This window comes from Camelus bactrianus, chromosome 12, assembly GCF_048773025.1.
Source record: "Camelus bactrianus isolate YW-2024 breed Bactrian camel chromosome 12, ASM4877302v1, whole genome shotgun sequence".
In the NCBI taxonomy this organism is placed as follows: domain Eukaryota; kingdom Metazoa; phylum Chordata; class Mammalia; order Artiodactyla; family Camelidae; genus Camelus; species Camelus bactrianus.
The window spans coordinates 55253432-55274152 of NC_133550.1; the positions used below are offsets into that span (position 1 = coordinate 55253432).

The window sequence follows — 20721 nt, forward strand, 5'->3', positions numbered from 1 at the left end:
TTAATCTTTTCATGGAATTTTACCACATGGAAATGAAGGTGTGCTGGCTCTTCTCTGTGTATGGTATACATTATATACAGGAACAGGGAGCTCGTCTCTCCTAGCTGCCTTTGTATAAGATGAATGGGGTGATGCTTAACCAAAAGGAAGTGGCTTTATCTTTTCTAGGGTACCAATAGAAACGAAGAAATGGTTACCTAATCAGTGTAGTTTGTACTGTATTTTTATCCTATTCTCATTTAAAATAGCATGATGACAGAGTTCACTTACATGATAAAAGTTTTGAAAGCACAGACCTTCAGTGTATCATTTTGAAATAATTTATTCTTGTATGTTGAAGATATATGAACCTTTTTTACCTTGACAAAAGCAAACGCCTAAAAACCAAATGCTTTGGGGTAGAAGTTAAAAAATTAAGGAGATGGGAAAAATAAAGGCATGCAATTTTTAGGAAAATTTTTTTACTGAGTTAAATAATAATGCTGATGGAATGGGACTAATATTTTAAAACATAGCAAAATTGGTACTTAGTAATTAAATGGAAAATTGGGAAGTAGATTGATAAACTAAAACAAATAATTAGGAAAGTTTCCAAAGATTTTGCTATGAAAGTTTTCATTGCTGCATTGCTTGTTAAGGAAAAAATCAGGACTCATCTGAAATAACAAAGGCATAGCCATTATGGAAAACAGTATGGAGATTCCTCAAAAAACTAAAAATAGATTTACCATATGATCCAGCAATTCCACTCCTGGGCATATAACCAGAGGGAACTCTAATTAAAAAAGATACATGCACCCCAGTGTTCATAGCAGCACTATATACAATAGCCAAGACATGGACACAACCTAAATGTCTACTGACAGATGACTGGATAAAGAAGTTGTGGTACATTTATACAATGGAATACTACTCAGCCATAAAAAAGAATAAAATAATGCCACTTGCAGCAACATGGATGGACCTAGAGATCATCATTCTATGTGAAGTAAGCCAGAAAGAGAAAGAAAAATACCATATGATATCATTCATATGTGGAATCTAAAAAAAAATAAAAATAAAATAAAAGGACACTATGAACTCATCTACAAAACAGAAACAGACTTGCAGACATAGTAAACAATCTTATGGTTACTAGGGAAAGGGGATGGAAAGGGATAAATCTGGCAGTTTGAGATTTACAAATGTTAGCCACTATCTATAAAAATAGACCTAATAAAAAGTTTTTGCTGTGTAGCACAGGGAACTATGTTCAATATCTCATAATAACCTTTAGTGAAAAAATATGAAAATGAATATATATATGTGTGTGTGTGTGTGTGTGTGTATATATATATATATATATATATATATATATATACATGACTGGGACATTGTACTGTACACCAGAAATTGACACATTGTAACTGACAGTACTTCAATAAAAAATAAAATAAAATAGATTAAAATAAAATAAAATAAAATAAAATAAAATAACAAATGACTGGTTGCAGTTAAGATATAAATAGAAACTAAGAATGATAACACAGATTAATATTTAATGATGTGGTAAAATATATTATTTAATATAATGAAATATATTATTAATGACAGTATAATATACATCATACCACTGTGTTACATTAAAAAAAGAACACTAATATGTATATTAGGAAGAAAGACTGAAAAGATAAGGGGAATATTAACAACTTTAACCTCTGTGTTTGGGGATTTTAGGTAACTAGTCTTTCTCTTTTTTAATTCATGTATTTCAAATTTAATAATTTAATAACGTTTATAGTTACTTTGGAAATAAAATAAATAAATGTATAATTACATTCATGAAGATAAATTCTGGTACGATTAGAATAAAATATATTCCAATATAGAAAAATTTTAATGAATAATATACAGAAATAATTCTGATGATGCAGTTAAAATATCTCCCAGAGGAAAACTGTACTTGCCAAAAGAATTTTTAAAAAATCACTCTATTTTAAAATATAAAATCTGATACTTCGTCATGATGTGGGTTTATTTCTAAGCAGGTTCTCAGTAGACCTGATTTGGCCAGTAGCTGCCTTTAGGACTGGGTACGTGAAGGTCATTGCTTTGGGCTTCATTTTTCATCCTAATTGGACAGGGCTAAGGATGAGTTCTAAGGTCCCTTCCTGCTCTGTTAGTACAAACTTCTTTTCATTACTGATTGTATTAACACTGAAATGTGGATTGAATTCTTTTCCAAGACAATGAAAAAAATTTCTCAAATCACGAGCCTCTCGAAGAACCCCTCTTTCTTTCAGTGGCACTCCACATGCCATTGATACAGAGTGTGGCCTACCAGTTAATTAATTGTAATTAATTTGCAGTTAATTAATTCATTTGAAATACAGTTCTCCTATCTAAGTGAAAATTAAATGACAGCTTTGGTGGAGGCGTCCTGGCTAGCACTCTGTATCTTGCTCTGCCTTATACATATAAGTACTCTTACTTCTTTCAGGGCAGATAGTCCTTGACTTTAAAAGTATCAGGCTGAAAAATAACCCGCATTTACAAAGGCTGACCCTGTCCGTCTTGTCCCTTACCCACACCTCTCATTCTATCCCCATTCCTTGGCCCCTTGGCTAAGAAAGTCATCTTGTATAAAATAAAGCTGTTTAGAAGGAATGTGTGACTTTTTGCACCTAAGCGACTGTCTTCTCATCTGGAAAATGGGAATAGTAATTCGTAACAGGGATCACAATTAAATGAAATAATGCTTCACTTGACATTCTTATGACAACAGTGCCTTAAAAGTGTTCTGTACGGGCTTTAGCAAAATAGCCAAGTGCAGGGGACACAGAATATGGTTTCAGTATGTAGTAGTAACATTCCTCCTCCTCATTATTTTTATTATGATTATTATTAGGATGCAGTGGCAACAAATATTCCTGTCATTTCCAAACGAGTACAAGAAGAAAAAGAAAGCAGAAACAAAGTTTCTAGACAACCACACTAAATTATAATTATAAAAACCATGACTGACCATACATCTCAAGTTAAGGCATTACAATAAAATACTTTTTTAATTCCACCTAACTTTATCGGTATATTTGTCCATCAAATATGCTGCTGAATCCATACAAAACCCGTGGCAACCAGAAGGACTATCATACCTTAGTATCTCTGCAAGGCCCCTAGTAAAGGGAGAACAGACTCCCACGTGAAGTGTGCAGGCAGTGAGCGGTGGGAAGAAGACAAGACAGCGATGCTGTCCGCCAGTATCTCTCATGCAGCAGCGAGTGCTGCTCTGTTCCTAGAGTCCTCTCACTGCTGCCCACACAGCCTGCTCACTCCCAGTGGCCCCTGAGCATAACAGAAAGAAATACCCTTTGGACCTCAAAAAAATAGAGTTGGGGAAACCTGGTGGACAACAGACCAACGATATTTAAAATTACTGTGTTCTCAAATGACGTTCAAAACCTTTTCATACTTCAATTTTGCAGATTTGCAAAGAGGCATGTGCTACTTTTTCAGTATGAAAGGCAAAAGGATTGCTGGGAAGTGGGGAGGCATTTTAACTCTTAACTTCCTAAATGTATCAAGCATGTATTTTAAGGTAACTGCATTCCTTTTAAATGGCTTTTATAATCCAAAGGGACATTCACTTTGCTCAACCTGAAATAATATATCATATAATATGTAATATATATAATAATATGTTACATATGACATTATATTTTATTTTAATTTACTTTTGGAAGAATTTTTCTTTATTGAAGTACAGTCAGTTACAATGTGTCAATTTCTGGTGTACAGCACAATGTCCCAGTCATGCATATATACATACATATATTCATTTTCATATTCTTTTTCATTAAAGGTTATTATAAAATATTGAATATAGTTCCCTGTGCTATACAGAAGAAATTTTTTTATCTGTTTTTATATATAGTGGTTAACATTAAATTTTAAACTTTTAAGTCCCATATATAAAGTAGCCATTATTTCCACTAGGTGGGGGGGAGAAGGATGGTGAGGGTTACGTTTCTGGGCTATAAGACCACTTTATAAATTGCAATTGCTAAAGCACAGAAACAAAAGAAACCAAGTGACTCAGACAGCATTAAAAAGAGGAGAACAAAAAGAGGAAACATCAGAGAAGAGGTAGGAAGACAGAAAGAACACAAGTGAGATGTTTACAGAGAGGCCAAAAAAATCCAGAGTGATGGTGACAAAGACCTACGAAAAAGTCAAGGGGAAAAAAATCAAATAATTAGAGGAGAATTTGTGACTTGTCTGAAATTTTTCTTTGGCCTGGATTTTGAGCACAGTCTACTGAAGAGCCTGAAACATTGTTATTTAACAATTCACAACTCAGAACCCTTATGATACCCAGAATCAACTACCTCAAAAGACCTCAAAAAAAAAAAAGTTACAGTGCTTTATAGCAAAGGTAGAAAAATTAAGCTATCTATGGTGACTCGCTCTAAAACGGCCAGCCTGAATAGCTCTGGGAGCACGACATAATTTAAAACGTAAGAAGTATACAGTTGTAGTCAAAGTTGCGAAATGGCTGATAAAGTGCCCTATTTATAGATGCCTGTGTTCAAGATGAGGTGAATTCTTTCCTGATAATTGCATGCCTACTACATCCATGGCTCCTCAAAGGATCTCAGTTCTGCTTTATCCCAGTCTGTGACTCGTTAAGCTGCTTCTTCATTCAGTTCAGGTCAGAGCCCTGTAAATCTAAGTGTCCCCTATGACATGAAGTCTAAATTTACATATATATGACATATTAAAATATATATATATATCATATACATATATATATTAATGATGGTGTTTTCTGAATCAGAATGATTAGGAATGATTAATACTTCAGGTTAACGTTTAAGATGAACGACAGTGACAGGAATGACACGTGAGTCACAATCCATGAGCACGGTTCTCATTCAGACCATGACCCAGGCCTGAGTGTTTATGAAAACGCCCCTGGATGACAAGAGACTCCACCTCGACAAACAACTGCTGTCGCCCTGGCATAGTTTACCGCAACAGCCATGGTCTTCCGTTTTCTCCATACAAAGGTTGAAAATTACACCGACTTACTGTCTCCATCAAAATACTACATCGATGGGTTTTCAGGTCTATGAGAATGAGGTTTACCTCCCTTTCTAGCTCAATGTCAAGGTCACTGAGGGTAACAAGGCTGACTGTCCGGCCTGGGAAGAATCCACTATGGCCATTTATTTAATTTTTTTAGGCATACCCACTAAGCTGTCATGAGTAGGCGATAATGTATTTTTCTCACTTGAAATGTCCCCAACTAAAGACAGATTTTATTTGGCTAAAAGAAATTTGACTTTGTGTGTATGTATGTGTGTATATGTTGGTGTGTTAACCAACATATAACTCCAGGTTTTCATAATTTTAATTGATGGATTTATTACATAAGAAAATGCTGTACTTTTTAAAAATAGAGAAGTATTCTTATTTCTCCCAAATCCCGGATGTTCCGTGGCTTCACTGAAATAGATTTTGATTCACCTGTGAAAAAGCTGTGAAATCCACGATAAACTTCATATACACATGGGAGCGTTTTAAGGAATAAGGATAGAGGTAATTGCATCTGATAATTCAATTTGCTAATTAAAAATACTTATGAAGAATCTAGTTCTGTTACATAAGATAAAAGCAAACTATTGGAAAAAATGAAAAAAAAATCTGGGTTCTGGAGAAGGGCAAATGGCAAGAGTGGGTGAAGAAGTCACAAAATAAGCTAAAAGGTATATTTTTCATTGGGAGATGATATAAATGAGAAAAGCACATATACTTTAGAGGAGTTGACACAAATTTTAAGATTTTCTGAAAGAACTGAAATTATACAGGCACCTATACAGGTAACTGGCAGGAACTGGTTATGGGACTGCATGTGTGCAAAGAGAAAGAGAAAAGAGAGGGCACATTGAAAGCCAGCCCTGTACATTTCACCATAAAAGGAGCAAGGTTTGTTTATCTACGAAAACAAAACAGAATTCACTTCAGTTTTTTCATTAGATCTTTTAATTATAGAAAGACTCTCAAGTCACTAGAAAGAAAAAAAAAACTCTTTCTAAATACTTAGATGTGAATGGATCCTGAAAAATGAGGATGGATTCTCAAATTTTAGGGAAATCTCTCTATATTATTTTATCTCCATGCCAGAGGCCATGCCTGTGGTTTTTTTCCTCCATAATTAAAAAAGAATATTTTGAAGTAGGAAGACACTGATTTTCTCTGAATTTTGTGAGGAATGAGAAGAACCTGTCTTCTCAACAGCTCCTTTGTCTTCTGCGTTTCTTGATGAAAATCTTGGTGAAAGTAAGAGTAGGAGGAAGTTAGTGAAAGTTGAAAATTCTCCTTGCTATGTATGGATGGCACTCCTTGAAATTCCATCAAACAAACACAATCCAAAACGTTGATTAGATACCAAGTGTTGAGCAGATGCTAAAGGTGTTAGTTTCCTACGGGCTGCCACAGCAAACTACCACAAACTGGGTGGCTTAAAACAACAGAAATTTATTCTCTCACAGTTCTTGTGGCCAGACGTCCAAAATCAACGTATCAGCAGCCTGCTGACTTCCAGACGTGGCGAGGAATCCGCTCCGAGCTTCTGGTGGCTCTGGTCCTCCTTGGTGTCCCTTGGCTTGTAAATGCCTTATTTCAGGTTCTACCTCTGTCTTCACATGAATGTGCCCCTGAGTCTTCACTCTTCTGTCTCCGGTAAAAACACTCATCACTGGACTTCAGGCTCACCATAAACCCATGCAATCCCATCTCCAAACCATTAACTGAATTACATCTGCAAAGGGCCTTTTCCAAGTAAGGTCCCATTCACAGATGGGGCTGGGATTTGGACGTTATCTTTCAGAAGCCACTACTCAATGCATGGCAAGTGTGTCTGTGTGCTCTTATGTTTCCTGCTATTGCCGAGAAAGTACGAGTCATCACGGTTCTTTCTTGCTTTCAGATATTTTAAGATTTGTGCAACACAAAACAATATGAAACACCTTTCATCAACATTATCAAAATGTTGAATAAATGCTAGCACACTCTCATTAGAAAGACTAACATGAATTCTTTTCATTTTCACTTTGAGACAGAATGAACCACAGGTATAGAATCAATCCGAAGTCTTAATCACAAGGGGGAAAACTAAACAAAAAAGAAATGTTAATGTTGCTGAAGGAATCTTCTCAGTGCTAACGGCAATCCTTATATTACTTTGGGAATATGTGGAGGGAATTTCTTCTTTATAGTGGATGGTACTAGCTGCAACAAACTTCATACTCAGTGAATCTTGACTCCATCAGGATAATCTACTCTCTGCGACTAAGTAAAAATGTTTGGAATCTGCAAATATTCTTGTTGGTGCTTCAGCTCTGGCTGAGTAAATAGTAATGATTCCTAATTGTGAGTTTAATCAGCATTGCTCCCTGTGTGGCCCATGTAAATCTATATTCACTTAGCACTTGTACTGTGATAAACAGTCAGGCAGTTAAAATAGAGTATTCCAGAGCTAATCAATAGGTATATCTTTTGACAGATGACACAAAAGTTCAATAGTGTTATGCCTGAAGTTGGAATCACATTAGGCAAACAAAACTAGCATGATAGGAAAATTACTTTTGGCATAAATGGAGGAAAAGCCAATTACACCGAATAGAAAAAAAAAAAAAAAAACTTAAGTCACTTCCAAAAGCACACCTCTGTAAAAATTAAAATACCTTGAAAAAATACTGTCGACTATTTGCCTCTATGCATGGCTAGTAAAATCTTTTTTTTTTTTTTGAAGTAAAATGTCAGGAAAAAGCCAAAAGGGTTGGGAAAAAGAAAATAAGTGTATGATTATCACTGCATTTTAAATTAGAATAGGAAATCATTAATGCATTTAGATTACAAACTCAACGTGACGATAAGAAAATGCATAGAATTGTGCATTTACTAGAGTTCTGTCAGCTCTCGAGACAATTAAAGTCCCTGCGACACCACAAAGTAAATTAAAAACACACCCAGATTAGTTAGTCCCTCAAGTTGGTCATTCAGTCAAATATTTATTCCACGATGAACTGAACTGAACTAGTATGTATTGAATTCTCCAAATGGCGAGGAAAAGTGGCACTTTCAGTGTGATTCCAGAGAAGCTTGCGGAAAAGAGAGATAATGAAGTCCTCTTCTATCTTTAGTTACAGCCTCTCCTTAAGCGATCTTAATTCATGACTTCTCCTTCACAAAGGTAAGTCAGGTAGTGATTACTGGTGCGGAGAAGGATTTCCAGTTTGACAAAGGAATTCACAACTGGATTAACTCAGACAGCAAGCCCACTTACTATATTTCATACATGGCTTTTCTTCTCCATAGCTTTCCAAAACATGTCTATTTGTTAACATACTCTAATCTTAGAAGAGAAATCCTCTTAAGTGCTAATGAAGGACCATAACCAATTAACTGCGATTTTTGCTCTTCTCAGCAAATTAAAAACAGAACAAACTGATTAACTGAAAAGAAAATGTATAAAACTTCTGGAGGATGTTCTTGGGTCAGTACAGATTCTGCCCCATCAGCTAAACTTTTGAAAGGACCGTGACTTTGGTCTTGAGAAAGGGTGTTGAGAAGGAAAGCCGTTTTCATACACTGTTCTGCCACGTCTCATCTCCTTTCCTCCTTTGCCTAGTGAACATGTACCTTTCCTGCAGGCCTCAGGTCAGTTGTTCACTATGCAGGAACGCCAACCTCATTGACGGGTCAAATTGTTCTTTTCTCGTGTATCTCCCCTCTGGGTTCTCAATATAGTAAAACTGTACAGTATTTGTATGACATCTGACTACTCTCTGTCTACGCCACTGGGCTGTCAACTTCAGGAGGGAAGAAGCTGTGTCCTTTTACTCATCACTGGATCTCTGTGCCTTTTAGCACGATGCCTGGGACATGGCAGAGACTCAGGGTAGACCTGGTACGTGAATCAAGCGCTCGAAGAGTGTGAATTAATACTGATTAATCAAGTTAACTAGCCATTACTATGGAGGAAATGTGCAACGATACTTTATGTTAGAAATAAAGCTGAAAGTTAAAACCAAGTTGACTCTCATCCAGATATTTCATTACCCAAATGTGGACTGGCGAGCCTGGCCCTGTAACACTGAGTCCATCACAATGAGGGACGCAGCACGTTATCAATATTACGTTTTAGCTTAAAAAAAAAAGAAAAGCTTCAGAGGAATAAATTAATAATAAAATGTCAGTGATGGTGATGATTTTGATGGTAATTGTGAATTATTCCAGAGGTTCCCATACCACTTTTTGCTTTAAAGATTCTCCTGAGTAATTTCTAGGTCTTTACACTGGAGTCATGCAGACAAGTCATAATGAGGTGAACAGACACAACCACCATTAAAATATAAAATCCCTAGGGCAGAAAGGTTATGGAAGGAAAGTGTTTATCCCTTAAGGTGTTTTTTCAAGCATACGGTAAAAGCAAACAAAAATATATGCCCTCAAGTTTTGCATGGGGGGTAAACTAGCCCGGAGTTCTTTTTATATCTGCAATACAAAGCTTCGGGTAGGTAATTCACTATATTTTCCCCCTTACCTCAATGGGTCTGTTATGAAGAGTGATTAGGATAGAATTTGCACCCAGACTGTATGAAATTCTCTATTAACAGTGTCCCCACCATGCACAGTGCGAAATATACTAGCTCAACTAATTACAGTGTAGGTGGCTGTCTTCCCTCACATGCAAGTAAAAAGGTGAGCAGCTAAAACTAGAGGGCACTCAGTTTTAAGCTACTTAACATAATCCACTGAGAATATAAATGCCTTTTGCAGCATGCTTCCTAAACTCTTAGAAATTAAAAATTAAATAATTTCTTTCTGACATTCTCACCAAAAAAAAAAAAAAAAAAAAGCAGTTTCTGTGCCAGATGTTCTGAGGAGGTAAAGAAATACATCACTTGACTTGCAAAAGCAGTATTGGCTAACATAAAAAAATAATTCGTTGAGTCAAATATTTAAAACGTGAGAAAATCATAAACACTATTTTGAAACTAAGATATAAAAGCCTATTTTATAATGTAAGATAAAGGGCAAGTAGTTGTATTTTTTGACGGGAAATGAGTTCAAGTAAAAAGAAGTAAAAAGAAGGATTATATAAGGATCCTGGGGACATCCAGAAGAAAAAATTTTAGACTTAAATTATTAGACTATACACCATTTTTATGTATCTATATCCATAGATAGATCTATATCTTTAAATAGATAGATGCAATTTTTTAAATTTATGGGGGAAAGGATTAATAATACATGAAAAATATATGAAAATTGGTAGAGAAAATAAAACAACTTTCAGAATACATTAAACGTTCATCTTCAGGGACCATACGTGTGTACAGGTTGTATTCAGCTATTCTGTGATTTCTGTGATCATGATTTCTCAATACTAGCTTTAAACTCTCTTCTTACGTATTCTTTCCCTAGACAATTTCATCTACCTCTCATTCTTTCCATTTCTGCCCGCATCCTAGTGCAGTGGTCTTCAAAATAATGTGTTCGTACATCTGGGGGTAAGAGAAGACTTTTCAATGAGTACCTAAGGATACGGGTAGTCTTAGGGCAATCAAGTTCCACATTCTAAACCTTTATGTAGATATTTTCTTCTCATAAAAACCCTTCTGCCACTTTCCCTCACTTTCCAGGAGAAAGGTGTCTTTCTCATTCACTCATCTTGCATATTCTGGTGGTGCACTGTACTGCAATACCAAATAAAAAGAAAAATTTAAATACTGGTGTTGATAACTAACAAGTGACTTTTCAATTGAAAAAAAAAAAAACCTTTGCTTCCATAAAATTTGAAGAAAGGCCTAATCAACTTGTCTGGTGATAATTAAATTTTGATGATAGATTACCCTGTGATTTTTGGCACAAAACTTGGAAAGATTTTGAAGAATTGTGCTACATTCCTGTAACAAAATACTTTCCATTCCCATCTATTTATTTTTATGTGTAAGGTTTTCCAGTACTTTAACATAAAAATATGAATAGAACTGATGGTGAAATTTTTCTTATTCTCGCAGTGAATAATATTTATCTGCGAATATATGAACTAATTGGAATTAAAGGATTAATCTCAACTTTTACTTTCATATTTAACCACTGTTATTTTTCCATTTGGAAATGATCAAAATTTGCAATGGGTTCATGTTGATCAAGTATATATAAGAGACAACTGTAATGAAAACTCAGGTTAGAAAAAAAATTTAACACAGGGTTTCTGATGACATGAAAAAAGTGTATGTGTGTTTATGTCTATGTGTGTTGCGTGTGTGTGTATTTTTTATTGCAGAGAAGTATGGAATGATAATGAACTTTGCAATGCATGAGTAAGAATGTAATCATATTTTTAAATGGCTAATGATATGGGTATAAAATAGCAATGGTGTTTCAACCTCACTGGATACGTTTAAAGGTTTTGAAAAAATTTGTTGAAAAAAAAAAGTTTATTTACAATATGCTGGAAGTTAAACCGTTGCAATTATTTAAGTGTATGATGGAAAGTTTTAGATATAGACTTAAACATTTCATTTTAGGCAATTCAGATGCATAAATTTGAGCACTATGGGATTATGCTAGTGAACTGTCATCAATGCCTTCTTTTCTCTTACTCTTTACATCCAGACAAGCATTAACTCCTGTCACTCTTCCTTTTCCAGTCATGCTCAAATACGTCCACTTCTCTTCACCCCCAGCTTTCAGGCCTGGAAGTTGTTCCTGATCTCCTGATCTGGTTAATTTCCCATATGACAGTCTCTGAGAACACCCCAGGTCTCTCCTTGGTTGCACTTACCTGAGTTTCATTTGTAGCTTTGTGGGATTATTTTGAATAATTCCTGCCTCCCTCCTACACTCTCTCCTTGCCTTTGCACTCATCTTTAGCAGCTATAAGGGCATGAACCACAGATTCCCACTGCCAGTAACAGGGCTGGCATTACCTGAATGAAGGACCACTGCCTTCCAAGTGTCCCCAATGGTGCCTGGTATACTGTACCTGCTCAATATATACTTATTAAATACGTGAATAAATGAATATATCCCCCATAACTATATAACCAAAAGAGAGCCCAAAGTGGACAAACTGTGAGGAAACTGTATGATTTACGTTCATGCGCAGTGAGTGTGAAATTCTGGACCGTTGGAGCTGATGTGAGCACTGGAAATTTGAAGGCCAATACCTTGCATTAGAAACAGGGTTGAAATCTGGAGACGTTAACTGACTTGCCCAAAGCCACAGCCGTCTAATGATGAACTAGGAGCAAACCTTACTCCCCATCCCAGCTCGCTGGAGTTTGGGCAGCCCCGTCCCTTCCATTACTCCACACAGACTCCATGCTGTGTTCACTTGTCTGCAGCCTGCCTGTGCTGGTAAGTGAGCACTAGAATGGCAGGTCTGGCTGGCTGGTGTAACTGTAGCCTAAGAAAATTTACAGTAGGCCAATTTACAGCACGAAGAATACAAAAAGGAATCTAAAGAACAGAGGGGAAAAAAAGGACCACAATAACTTAGGAACATGGACATTGAATTAGGATCTGTGTCTTAGGGGAAGAAAATGTGAGGTTTGTGAACAAGACAGAAACAGACCATGGTGGGGAGAGCCCTCTGTCCCTCCACATTTATGTGCTCACGTAAGTAGAGCAAATGTTGATGACAGAGAGCAGACCCAAAGTAAAGGAACTTAACTGGAACTCTTTACATTATGAGATTAAAAAAAAAAAAGCAAAGCCATGGCTGATGGAGGGGCATGCACCTCAAACAGCAGCTGATTAAGGAGAGGGAGGAACACGTCCCATTTCCCTGGAGCCCAAGACAGGTCATACTTCTTAAAGCAGGGAGAAGAAGGCAAGTGTCCCTCGGCTTCTAATTGAGAATCTCTACACTAATGTTTTGTTTTATATATCATTTTACAGGTCACATCCGTATATCCTCAAAACTTACAGAGAGCGTGTCTAATAGAGAAGGCATTCTATAAATGTTCCGTTCTGTTGGATTCTACACTGTTCCTACTTCCCCCACTTGAAATCCATATCACCCATTCCACAGGGGTGGCCAAAACAAGCAGAACGCAACTTCAAGCATGATTAATGTTTCGTAATTTCCTATAAGGAAATAATAAATATTGCCAGATACTAAATAGGCATTCTGTTACTTAACTCTCGTGACCTGCTTGATTGGTAGTATTATTGCCATTTTTCAGATGATGAAACTCTGTGACTTTCCTAAGGTCATTTAGTAAAACAGCTGCAAATTTGATCACAGTGTCCCTGACTCTGAAGACCATCACCTTTTCCCACACCAGTGGTTCCCAAAGTGTGTGCCCCGCACAGGCAGCATCAGTATCACCTCGAAACTTGTTATCAACACAAAGTCCTGGGCCTTTTTCCACCTGCTGAATCAGAACTCTGGAGGTGGGGCCCAGCAAACTGTTTAACAAGTTCCCCCCAGTGATTCTTCTGCACCATCAGATTCAAGAACCACAGGCTTGTACAGTGTAGCACAAAAACCATGGCTTACATGCACTGCAGAGAGCACCTGAGTTCTCTTGGGTGTCTTTTTTTGTTTTTCTTTGTTTCTTTATCATTTTTGAACAAACATATATTTCTGATGTATGGTAATTTGCTATATCACCACAGAATCATACGCAGTAGAGGTAGAAGGTAGGCAGGCCGGTGGGAGGCGGGGGTGGAAGTCCAGATCCATCACTTATTGTTATAAAATCTTAGCAAGTTGCTGAACCTTTCTAAGTTTTGGATTTGTCTTCTGTAAAAGTGAAAATTAAAATGATGAGACCATGCACCAAAAGCTCTTAGCCTAATGCCTGGAATGTAATAAATATTCAATAAAGTAGATAGAGTTTTCATTATGATTATCATCATTATAGACAATGATGTTGGTTATGTGATAATTAACTGCAGGAGCAGTGAAGCTAAAGTATTATGTATGCTGTAAAGCTCCAGAGATGCTCCGCTATTTGTAATTTTTATTATACAATGGCCTTAATTTTTCCAAATTTCCAGTTCATCTCAATTCAATAAATATTTCTTAGTTCCCACAAGGTACAAGGTATTCTGTTGTTTCAGGGTATTTTTTTAAGTAATGGTATCAGTTATCAATTCATACATTAGGAAATGAATATCACTATTGAGTACTTTTTAAAATTAAATACTTTAAACCTTTACTCTGTGTTGGCTTAAACTTTTGAATTGTATCTTTTAACGCTATTTGAAAAATGATACATTAACACAAAGTTAAGAGGCTGTGTTACTGTGGACACACATTTAATTTCAGGTTAAATTTTTGGCTCAAAGGAAATTCCGTATAGCTATATGAGGTCTCTGTGTAGTTAACTGTACAATCTCAATAGTGTTTTACTACAGAGATTTTCAAATAATAATTTGCTTGGAGTAATAACTTATCTCCCATATTTTACTCAGTGAAGTTTAGGCCAATTATTTCTTGTTTATTTGTACCAACCAGTGAAAGAAATGAATTTCTGTCCCTTTTATTATACTTTTTATACATATAAAAAAGCTATCATCTTTTCTGTCTTTTTTTGTTAGAGTGAAATTCTCAGGTTTCATAACCTCCTCTCATAGCTCATGTTCTCAAGATCTTTTTATCATCTGTATTGTTCTCTACTGAATGTCTGGTGATTTGTCTGTTTTCTGAAACGTGGCATTCTGCTGAACTTAGTCTCCAAATCGCAGCCTAACAAGACCTGAGCGTAGCTCAACCTGCTTTCACGCCTGGCATCACCATTACAATTCAACACGCTGTAGCATTTGAATATTTTAACAGGGATCAGAATGTTGGCTCATTCAATTTATCATCCACTGTAATTCTTGAATTTTTCTCTCTGCTGCTACCATCTCTAGCTTTTCATTGCATTTTTTGGTTCCACTACCCTGCCATGCACCAACTTTCCATTCCATTTTCCTGAATCCAATGTCACTGATTCGACCTGTCTCTCCAGTGTACCAAAATTAGGCTGTATAGTAACACGGCCCCCCAAACGTCTGCAATTCCTACCACTTCCATGAGTCCTTGTCCTTTAGATGTATTAGCATAAATATACAGCATCTCCCTCACCAAATTTTTTTAGTGAACTATTACATTACCTTTGGAGTGTTTTAAGATAATTTTTAAGGTTCCAGTTAAACAAATACAAGCAAACAAACCAAGCTGACTGGGTCTGTTACTTCAGCCACATTGAAAAGGAAATTTTGCCCTCCCCTTCACTGACTCAATTTAAGAAAATTAAAGTCAGCACCAACTACAGGATTGCATTATTGTTTCATTATTAAGCTGTCACCCAAAAAACACAGATTAAACTGTGTGTTTAATCTGATCCTCGCACATAGGTGTTGCTCAGTGAGGATCTTGTACCTGCCCTGCAGGAAGTCACTTGTATATGCTGGGGCATTTCATGTGGTTAGTTGGTTGCACAAATCTCAGGAGCCACAGGGTTAGTTTCATTTAGCATGTTTACTTACCAAGTTACGAAAGAAAGCAAAGTAGCGGAACATACAAATGATGACGGAGATAACAAAAGAATCTTAAAGTATTTGGCCCCAATTTAATGATTTTACCACAAACAAATGGCACAGTTATCCAAATCAAAATAAACTGATCCCTTATACACAATCTTTCTTTTGTAAGGGCATTATAATAGCAATGGGTGGTTCAAATGCACAAGTCAAAACAAAACAAAAAAAAATCACTGTATTCCATAAATTAAACATCAATCCACGTGCCTTCCTTCCGTCTGGAACCTCCATCCAGCCACCTTACATACTCATACACACCTGCCCCCTCTCAGTCAGCCCTGTCATCCAACAAAGTCCGACTCATCCTTCGTGAAGAAGAACACGATTTTTTCAAGGCAGGCATGCCTCCTTCCCATGTGCTCACACCCTATCTCGTGCTTAGTTCTTGATTTCAAGTACAACTATTTGTCTCCAGAGCTGTATCTTCAACTACTTCGAGCTCCATCTCTTTTCTTTGCTTCCCAGCTACCAGCTGGTATTGAGAACTGCTCAGTAAAATGTTGTTAAACATATGAATTATTTAAAAAATAGAATTTTCCCAATAGCTCTGTTTTTAAATGTAGGGGGTGATACCGAGCTCAAACACACCCTGGATAAATGATGGTAACGCAATGGTGTTATGTTCAATTTCAATAAAAATGCTAAGAATACTTGTGAACATGGGTAAACCCATAAAAGGGATCAAAAATAACTCTCAGTTCTAAGAAAAAACATGTGTCTGTAGCAAAACAAAACAAACAAATAATCAAACAAAAAACAAAAAGTTGAGACCACAATCTTTAAATAATATGTTTCACCTTTTTTCCCTCAAATGTATATATGATTGTGTATCTTAATAAAATTTTGTAGGTATTGATTTTGGGTAAATGTTTATGTTTCATAGCCTAATGTCGAGGTGGTAAAAAACAGGAAAAAAGTTTTTATAATATTTTTAAGTCTAATACAATAGATCTTAGAAGACAGCAAAAAAGGATAATCATTAGTAAATGTTTAAAAAATAAGAATGATATGAAAACAAATATATGTATATATATGAATGACAAGGACATTATGCTGTACAGCAGAAACTGACACATTGTAACTGACTATACTTCCAATAAAAAAAAAAAAAAGAGGATGCTTTAGTTCTAGAGAAGACTGATGAAAGATTTAATCACTGATTTCACGTAGATGATGGACCCATTGAAAGACAATAGCGATAAAATATTTTCCTTCTTAGCTCTGTACAAGACCGGAAATTATTGACTTAAAGAGAAAATGGGAAAATGCTATAGAGAAGGTGAAATATTAAGACTAATGACTAAGCAACGCAGTGAAAGCGTTCCTTCACGGACTTTTAAAGCAGGAAAGCTATCTTTTGATCTGGAGTCAGTTCGATCCTGAATTTAAACCTACGTAACGTTCGACAAGACAAATACCAGTTTGTTCCATAAACAGGTTACACTGTGTCTCTCTGTGTTCATTCTACGAGAAGTCCCTTTCTCTGCTGCACCTGGGTCGTCTCAGCTGCTCATATCAGAGACAAGCCCACTGTAGCATGTAAGAGAGCATCATCTGGACAAATTCTTCCCTAGCGCCTCACCATTCTGATAGGACTCTCCTGAACACGGTGGCCAAAAATGGGAGAGGAATGATTCTAAATTGCCCAAAGCGTAAAAAGGAATGGGAACATCAAGGACCCTGGAAATACAGACTCCTAAGAAGGTTTAAAAAACTGCAGTAAGAAGATCACTGACCTTTGATTTTTTTTTTTACATTTAACATTCTTTTCATTAACATTAACAAGTGACATTTAGTATAATATTTTCATCAAAAGTAATTCTGTTAAATAATTTTAACCTCACATTATATATTAAAATACTGTATTGTGAAATTCCAAGATAAGATACACGTTTAAGGTTTCTGTCGAGGGCCACTAAAAGAGTAAAGGCTTTTTATAACCTTTTTGCTTTTAGCTTTTAATATTAACATTTGCTCTGCTAACTTTATTTATATCATACATTCACAGTTGTTTTATGAATAAATACCACAACCTTTCTAAAGAACCTTAGAATTTGACCTACATTTAATTATTTGGCTCTCACGGGATAGCAAAGTCATCAAAATTCAAAATAAGGTGACAGCCTCTACATGAAGAAAAAGAGCCTGAATTAAGAAAATTGAAAACTGGATAAAACATTCCAAATAAAAATATATTGTGGTTTTCATGCCATTGCTCCGTAAGCTGTGAACCCGAAACAAAGTCTTGCAGTGTTTTTTTTCCTTGTCTTGTTTTTCTCACTTGATAAATGGAATGCATCCACTGAGAATCTGAAGGCAGTATAAATCATATCAGAAATACAGGATTTGGTTCAACTTACCTGTTCCTGTTGCTGGAAATCCAATCTGAAATAAGTGTTGATGCCTGTTGATGACAGTGCTTGTTGCCAAAACTACATGCCAGCATTATAACTTCTCTACGTAGTTCTCTAGGGACCACCAGAAGGAAAAGAGAAATTAGCAAGCAGTGCTAATATCTGGAGAGAAAAGGTAACCTGTTACACTGCATGACGGTAGATAAGTAAATAACTAGCACAAAAAGAGTTTTCAGATGTGGAAATTCTTTTTTTTTGCTGAGCAAGGAGACAATTAGGCAGAGTGACGTGATGCGTCAAAACATCTTCTCTGGAAAGAGTATTACACTGAGGGGTAATCTCAACTTTACAAATAAAGGCAGATCTTCAGTTAAAACAGGAGAAGGAAAAGCCTTTGTTCTCAGTACCAGGTGGTGGAAACTGTGCTGCCCATCAGCAGTCCTCCCAGGAAAGGGAAATGGGAGATGCAGAATGAAAGAAAAATTGTCTCATGCTGCTAAAGTCACAATGGTTCTAGGGGTGCGTTATTGCCCAGTTTTGGGGGAAAGAAGCAAAGAAGAAAATAAAACCGTACTCATGTTGGTAGGACGCTTGAACAAGAGATCCATTAAAATTGGTTTTTGGCCATCCGAGTTTGATGTACGTTGTTGCAACTTGCTTTAAAATATATTCCTAAATGGGGAGTAGGGGAAATAATGTCACTTTCAAATCTCTCCATACTGACAATTAAGGTTGAAGTAAAATTAAAGTATTTTCCAAGTGAACCTACTTTGAAATATCAGTAAAATTATGGAATGGGAAGGTATAATTTTATTCTTTTACTTAGTATTTCAAATACAGAATATAAATATAAAATACTCTTTACTTCCTATTGAATGATTAAGTAATTTGCACTATTAGATATTTGAGATGACAATTTTTGTAGCAAAACAGGGAAACTGAGGAATATTGATGACTCCATGTGTACAAAAATACAAATGCATGTAGATATTGCTTATGAAAGTAAGCACCTAATATTTACTCCTTTTATGTCAACAGAGCATATTTAATGCAGAACTGTTAATGCAGGTCCAGCCAACAACCTAGTCTTGTTGAACCTGACCTACACAGAACACTGTTCAGTAAAATGATACGGTATTTCAAAGGCAAAAATCCATTCCACTAATGATATATTTAAATATCAATAGCAATGGAAGTTATGTTCTCACTTGAATGTGGTCCTTGAATTTTCTCAAAGGAACGAAAGCCCTAAAATTACAGTAAAAGCAAGTCTTAACTTTTACTGAAATTGAGGTGTCTGACGTGGTACACTATTCTGAACTACAAATATATACAAAAATGTATTTTACTTTTATAGACGTTTAATATTGCATGTCTCTGTATTAAGGAGAAAAGAGAAGGGTAGTAAGCCTTTCACTAGCAGATGAAAATTATACCACAAATGTAATGGCATATTTCTTTGCATGTCTGTTGTAAGGGCTTAGACAAAATTAACAAGAAGCCAGGATTATTCCCATTAAAAAAAAATTAAAACAGAGGTGCTTTCATGTAGGCTTAGGATAAGAGAAAAAGAAGCCACTCTGATGGCCGTCACACAGTTTGAATGACCTTAATAAACAGATTTCACGTCATGGCAAGCTCGTCTTGAGTCATTTCGAACGTGCAGGTTAATCAGCAGAGCCAGTGTGTCGTAAGCAATAGGGTGATTTTATAAGACACAGGGCAGAGTCTTAAAATAACTAAAGGAAAATAAATCACGCTCAAAGGTGACAGAAGCTACAGAGACATATTCTCACAGGCAAAGCTTCCCTGGTGATAAGAAATTTTGGAATCAAAAGCTCATTAACAGTACTTAATCCTAATCTTAAATCAGAATGGTTATTGCATTCGATTAGGTGGTGACAGCAGTACAAATGGGGTTTTCCAGGCTTGGAGCTTCGGAAGTCTGGTCAGGTAACATTTTGGAATGTCTGTCATGTCTTCAGGTCTATTTGGATTATGTGCTGTTTGCGCGCCTGTATCCCCTTGGACCCAATTATGAATGGGCTTTTGCCTCAATGTTGATCTTATCCTGGTTAATTAAGGAGGTGAATTGAATTGACTATGCCCTTTTGGATAAAAATAATGACTAAGAATTTTTTACTGAAACTGCCTACGTTCTGTGAAGAGCTCCGGGACCCCTCTCCCCAGGTTAAGTCCTTTGTGAACACAGAGCCCTTTAACTCTTGGAAAGTAAGTTTCAACTTCAAGGATTTGCCGCGTGTGTTTGTGCTTAAATTCTGAGGCACTTACGCCTAATTGACACTTTTAAGCCAGAACAAAAAGTAGCATGTATTTAAGTTCTTCCTCAAGAAACTGTCATTGGTGTTGCACAGCAAATCAGGACAAGATGACAACACAAATTAGAAGGAACTAAAAAAATTCAGGATGAGTTCACCATAGTGGATGAGAAAATTGCTTATCTTCTGAAAATAAGAAAGAAGAAAAGATATCTTTTTACATTGAAGACATTGTATTTCTCCACGCGGTCCAGTAATTTATCCAGAGGATAGAGAGCTCGGCTGGCAGCGTGCCAAGGAAGAAAATCCTTCTCCTCAGACAAGTATCTGATAACCTCCAGGGGGATATTCTGAGGCAAGTAGCCAGCTCTGCACATCCAAAAAAGTTAACGTTAATCATATGCAGAAGAGATACATGATGATGCAAAAACGAAGATTTTACTTATGCAAATAAAAGGGAGAAAGCAAGACACATCACAGTATGTAAATAAGTC

General features: G+C 36.2%; 1 protein-coding gene across 1 annotated transcript in view; it reads right to left on the reverse strand.

Annotated features, from left to right (window-relative positions):
* TRHDE (thyrotropin releasing hormone degrading enzyme) overlaps positions 1-20721 on the reverse strand; it is a 331294-nt gene that overhangs the window by 16988 nt on the left and 293585 nt on the right. The window contains exons 13-15 of the mRNA XM_074375395.1: positions 20449-20596; positions 18523-18620; positions 17955-18062 (exon numbers count right to left, since the gene is read on the reverse strand). Of these exons, the coding sequence (XP_074231496.1) occupies positions 17955-18062; positions 18523-18620; positions 20449-20596 (354 nt within the window). The remainder of the gene's footprint in view (positions 1-17954; positions 18063-18522; positions 18621-20448; positions 20597-20721) is intronic.